At 49.2% G+C, this 5,875-nt stretch overlaps 1 protein-coding gene across 1 annotated transcript in view; it reads right to left on the reverse strand.

Annotated features, from left to right (window-relative positions):
* CPNE4 (copine IV) overlaps nucleotides 1-5,591 on the reverse strand; it is a 112,238-nt gene extending 106,647 nt beyond the window's left edge. The window contains exon 1 of the mRNA XM_010141384.1: nucleotides 5,407-5,591. Within this exon, the coding sequence (XP_010139686.1) occupies nucleotides 5,407-5,586 (180 nt within the window). The 5' untranslated portion in view covers nucleotides 5,587-5,591. The remainder of the gene's footprint in view (nucleotides 1-5,406) is intronic.
* Nucleotides 5,592-5,875: the final 284 nt, after the last annotated feature.

A 5,875-nucleotide genomic window follows, 5' to 3' on the forward strand; every position in this document is an offset into this window, starting at 1 on the left:
GCCACCGTCAGCCTCCCTTGATGCAGCTTGAGGCCGTTTCCTCTCGTCCTGTCGCTTGTTCCTGGGGAGAAGAGACCGACCCCCACCTCGCTGCACCCTCCTGTCAGGGAGCTGTCAGAGCCAGAAGGGCTCCCCGGAGCCTCCTTTGCTCCAGGCTCAGCCTCACCAGGTCCCTCAGCCGCTCCTCCGCACTCATGCTCTAGAACAGAGTAGCCTTCTCCAGTTCTCTAGAGTCAGGCAGCTTTAATGCAACTCTTTGAAAACATTCACAAGGAAGTCAAGTGACTGAAGTTTTCCTTCCTCACAGCCACAGATGTCTGTTAGACTAATCTCACGTCCAGGTTTCTCTTGGGACCAGCCTCCTCTACAGGCTGTATTAAAGTTTCGATGCTTTTTGGTTTTTAGATACAAACTCACTTTGACTCTACATCAGTATTTCACGTCGTAACAGCAGTGCTGGCACAGAGCTGACTCCTGAATGACCCACCCAGCACGTAGCGTGGGGGGCAGTTCGCCGTCGGTTCTGCACCCACACTGCACGGCTGCCCCCTGCCCAACCCCTCTCCCCACAGCGGTAGCGAACGGCACAGGAAAAGGCAGGCAGATGGTCGGTAAATTAGAAACTCTCGCTGCAGAGATCCCCAGGAGTAGTCCAAATTATATAACGGCTCACAAGAGACATCAAGATAGAAGTGTGTGCTCTTTAAATAGACTGACCTCCAGCTCCAGCTGAAATCAGCAGAAAGAGGAGAGGGATACAATGAAGAGGAGGAAAAAAAATAATCAGCCCACATCAGCTGTGTCCCAGTTAAAGGGGTAAGAGCACAGGGCTGCTTTGAAAGGGGAGAGACGGATGGAAAGACACACCGTGACAGCGTAAACTCTGTGAACTCTGTTGCTGTGCTAGAACCTTCTTTAAAAATATTCCCAGCTGATACCAGTAACACGCATTCAAACGCACCAGCCTCCTGGGTTTCCCAGTTTATTAGAGATGCATGTATTCCTTGAGGTTCTTCGTACTACCCTTCCAAAAATAACTCGCCCACAAAGCGCTGATGCCCACCTTCGGAGAATACACACGGCTCTTCTACCTCTCAGAGAAAAACCTCAGCCTTTCCAGTGGTTCCTTACAGTGGAGCATGATTCCTCTCATTCTTTAACTCCAAACTACGTGAACTGGGCGGGTTTCCATCATAAAAGAAAAGCTCAAAACAAAAACATTATCTAGCTGAAAGAGCAACATGAAGCCTGTTATTTTCCCTTTAAACTGTGACTTGCAGCCACCTTCCTTCCCCCCGAAAGCTGCAGCACCCCAAGGTCAGGACATGGCCACTTTAAATCGGTCCTGAAAAGCAAAGCCCAGGAAATAAATGTGAAAGGCTGGCACGCCAGTGCTGCCAGCACTTTCCTCCTGGTGCCAATACTGCAATTTAATGTCGAGCAATATACCCACAAGCAGGCAAAACCCAGGCAAAAACCTCCAGAGGCTAAAAACCAGCATGACATTGAATTAAAAAAATAACGCGTCTGTGTGGAGTAGGAGTTGCATGCTAACTTTTGCTAACAGCAAATCTCACTCTCTACCACAGGATTAGTTATATCAACACTTTGTCTCCATAAATTCCCAGTGAAAAATGTAAGTTATAAACACAAAAAAGGAAAACTTGGCTGTAACATTCTAGACGTGGCTTCGCACGGAGCTATCAGGCTAAATGTGGGAGAACACCGAGCAGGTCCCACCATCCTCAGGGAGAAAGAAGGGACGCTCCTTACTAAATACTTCACGGGTTGCTTCATTAAGAGGGAGAACCAGGTCAATGCCAAGCCAGACAGGGAAGCCCTTTGGGATCGATACGCCAGAACCAAGGAAGGATGCGGGAGGCGCAGGGCCTGAAGGGAGCGAAGCACCCGCTGGGCTGTGAACCGACCCCTGGAGCAGCCGGTCACTGATGACGCAAAGGCAGCAGCTTCAAACGGAGACACTAATACGTGACGCCTGCTGTCTGTCCCTGCGTGGGACGGGGCAGACACACGGGCGGCAGCTGGCACGCCCAGGGCGAGCCGGGGAGGTGCGAGAAAAGAGCTGTAAAATAGCGAATGGCCACAGCTCCTGCAGCCAGGCGAATCCCAAGGGCAGCCCAGGCAGCTGACACTGGTCCAGCTCCCCCGGCAGTGACACAGCCCGAGCTTTAACTTCACACAGGTGACCAGGCTACCGCAGGCTGTCAGCCCCCACACAGCCTTTGCAGTAAAGCACCCACTGCCTACCGTGGAAAAACCACAGAGCGAGCCCACAAGTCTTGCGATTCTTCCAGTCCCGAGGCTCTCCCAGAGGCAGATTTACCAGGCAGAAGGCTACTGGAAACTGGTCCCAGCAGCAACCTTCCCAGTAGAGGATGCTCCAGGCCACAGGGTCAGGGAGGGGCTGTGCAGCTTTTGCCACCTCTCCAGGTAAGTGCTCCCTCCTGCCTTCCCAGGAGTACACCTGGCTCAGGCCAGCGCTGCAAACCAGGAGAAACAAAGCTCTGCCACGCCATGAGGACAGGGGACCTGAAGAGATTTACTCGGACAGACGGAGCCAGAAGCCAGCCTCCTGCTGCGGCTGGGGCAGGGGGTGGAGAGGAAGCCACCAGCCCAAACGTGACGCGCTCAGTCAGAAAACAGACCTTGGCAACACAGGTTTTCTCTTCCTCTCCTCTGCTTGTGCGTTCCGCTCCACAAACCGCACTCTGGAGGCAGCAGCTGCTCTTTGCGCCAGCGGAACGCTAGGACAGCTCATCCTGATGGACTCCGTGAGACAGGATTTGACTTCAGCTGAGACAGTCTGCTCCAGCAGAGCTCGAGTTTAAAGACTAGTTGATTAAAAAAGGCAGAAAAGCACCGTGGCTATGTTTAAATACTGAGACAAGGAGAAAGCTCAAGAGGAAGCAGCAGTGATGGATAACAGCAAAAAAAAAGAGTTATTATAAAACAGATTTAAATAAATAGCCTCTTATTAGTACCTGGGGTGTAAAAACAAAAATCTCATCAAAACCTAATGATGTTCATGTTTCTGCAGTAGGCACTGGAGGAAAAAATTCCCAGTACCAGCTTCTAATCAAGTATTTGCCAACACAAAAGATTTACAGCCTTTAGTTTTCAGACTTCTGACTTTGCTTAGGCACTCGGAAAAGATCTGGAGAGAGGCCTCTTTGTTCTGAAGGAGAAGGTCAACACGAAATGCAATTCCAGGCTTTGAGTTCACGTGTGTACGTTTGTAAAAACATCCTCGGAGCACCAGGAAAGGGACAGAGCCCTAGGGAGGATGTTCTGTGGGCTGTGGGGGAAACTTCACCGTTGATGCCCTCCACACAGAGAGCTTTTCTTTTTGCTGAAGGAGTTGATGACAGGAGCCCTTCAAGAAGCAAACCCTTGCAGCCTGTCTGGAGACGCCCAGCCACCAAGGCCTTTAAGGTGTCTGGAAATTCAAGGCGAGTTCATGAAGTCACTAAACGCACGGACGCAAGCCCTCGCATCCGACTCCTCTGAGGGTTGCCAGTTAGCGACTGCCACGTTGAACGCGCTCACTTCACAGGTACCCTCATTTGGTTGGGTTTTCTTGTAAATTATTCGTCTGTCTGCTGTCTCAGGTCTTGCTGGATCACTGATGGTCATCAGCAGAAGATTCTCCCAGCAAAATTAAGTCTTCAGCTGTACCTGAGCGACTCTGCTCAATTTACCTTAGCAATTGGAACTTAATTAAAAATTCTGTTGAGAATGTGCTGGCCAGAAGAGGAACAGGCTCATCAGGTCAGAGCTGTATTAGCTTTCCAGCACTGATAGGAACAGGAGCTAATAAAACCTTTTTGTTCACACTAAAATTAACACCCCGGACTTTCATTAGACAGCAGCAGTGACGGACAGAAGGTGAGAATCGTATCAGCAGCAGATCTGGTCTGCAGGAAGTCCTCTGTTCAGACCCGCGCTCTCCAAACTAAACCCCGCACCCAGCAAGGGGGATCTCCACAGGAACCCCTCACGCTGCTCAGGCCTGGCCACAGACAGGCAGGGTGAAACGCACTCCGCGCGGCTCCGGGAACTGCAACGGCCCAGATTTCAGTCTGCCCGTGCCAAACAGGGACGTTTCCTTATTTTGACCATTATTTAACCCAAGGCTTGGTTCATTTCTACCGTTTTAGACACAGTGCAGCTAAGTGCTGCTTTCTGCACAGCCAGCTAGAACTACCTTCTCCGGGACTGTTCTATCACCCAGCACCTCAACTGCCTGGAGACACTGACCAGAGCACTGGGACCACTGCGAGAGCTTTACTCCTATTTGCAGACTGGTTTTCTGCCAGGGCCCTGTCTAACGGTTCCACAGCAGCAAACTAAGGGAAGAGGAAGAATACCACCAAAAACCCTTCACTTTGCTATACTGGTGCTGACCCTGCACCAGAAAGATTTCAGAGGTCCACAGGTCAAAGCTACACAACTGGAATAACTGGAACAAAATCCCCAAAGGCTGACAAACTTGGCTGAAAACACTAAACTAAAAAACTTACAAATCTGGAACTTCTGCTTTCTGCCTATGCTCACAGCTATTGGGTTTTTTTAATCTTTTGATGAATAACATAACCTTATTCTGCATGCTGAAAGAGAGAGGGATGAATACTCCCTTGAAATGGACTGGATTGAACACATTCCTAATTGACTCATATGTACTTTCCATTAACAGTCACATCTTTTAGCTTAATTAACCACAAACACTCAGGTGTAACTTTTAAGTAGAATGACCAGTAAGATTTCATTTAAAACACTACATTCCATTCTAACGTCCTTTATTTACAATCAACATGTCTCTAAGACATCCTGTTTCCATTTAGCCAGCAAACGGTTTCCAAGATTAGGTAAAATAACACAAAGTGGGATTTTGTCCAAACACGCAATCTGCAATACGAGGCAAATTGATAAGGCACATGCATTAGTTTAAGCTACTAACTTCAGCTGTGAATTCAACTGTAATGCTCAAAATCTGCAAACCAAACTCCTTGCCAACGGCTGGTAAATACTGCTCTCTTCCACAGCATTCTTCTTCTTCAGACTGGAACACGCGATGGTCACTACCATCATCTCTGCCAGTACATAGCTTTTATCAAACCAGAGGGCCTAAAGGGAAAAGTTTTGTGATGCTTCATTCTTTAATCATCTCCAGTTCTAATCCAGACTCCCAAGAGAAGTTAAAAGTGTCATTAAGAGTCTCATTTAAAGTGTGTTAATGGAAAAATCCCCCTTCGCTCTTACAGGATTGTGCCACAGGCTTCGAACTGCTGCTTCCCTTCACTGTTGTTGCTATTTGAACTTTGCCTCGGTGTGTCTGTGCCGTCCAAACACACCAGAAGGATCACTTTCGCGTTCTTACACACTCACCTCAAACCACTGGCCATGCGACTGCATTTTCAGGATGACGCAGGGATCTGGTTTTGAGAGGGCATCCCTGTCTGAGATGCCTTTGCACGCAACTCGCAGCTCCACTTTCGTCAGGCATGGGCTGTTGAAGATTCCCAGGGTGTTGGCCGCCGATTCATAGATGTTGCTCATTTTCTGCATTCCTTTTTCTGAAAGGGAGAAAAGCCCCATTAAGAACAGCGCATGCACAGCACGGTCCTTCCTCCCGCGAAGCCAGCACGACGGTCTGCTGCCTGAGACTGGTGAAGGAGACCCAGGGCAAGAGGAGAACAAATTAAATCAGAGGAATACCTGAAGAAGAAAGAAATACATCACCTTGTATGTTTAGAATTAAGTTCAGAATGGAAACTTCCACCATGCCCCCGAGCTCGGGCGGGGTGGGGAGGTGGAACTGTGACCTGAACTCTGATGGCTGGGACAGCCGGAACCT

This window comes from Buceros rhinoceros, unplaced genomic scaffold (genome assembly GCF_000710305.1).
Source record: "Buceros rhinoceros silvestris isolate BGI_N320 unplaced genomic scaffold, ASM71030v1 scaffold3098, whole genome shotgun sequence".
NCBI classification, from domain to species: Eukaryota; Metazoa; Chordata; class Aves; order Bucerotiformes; family Bucerotidae; genus Buceros; species Buceros rhinoceros.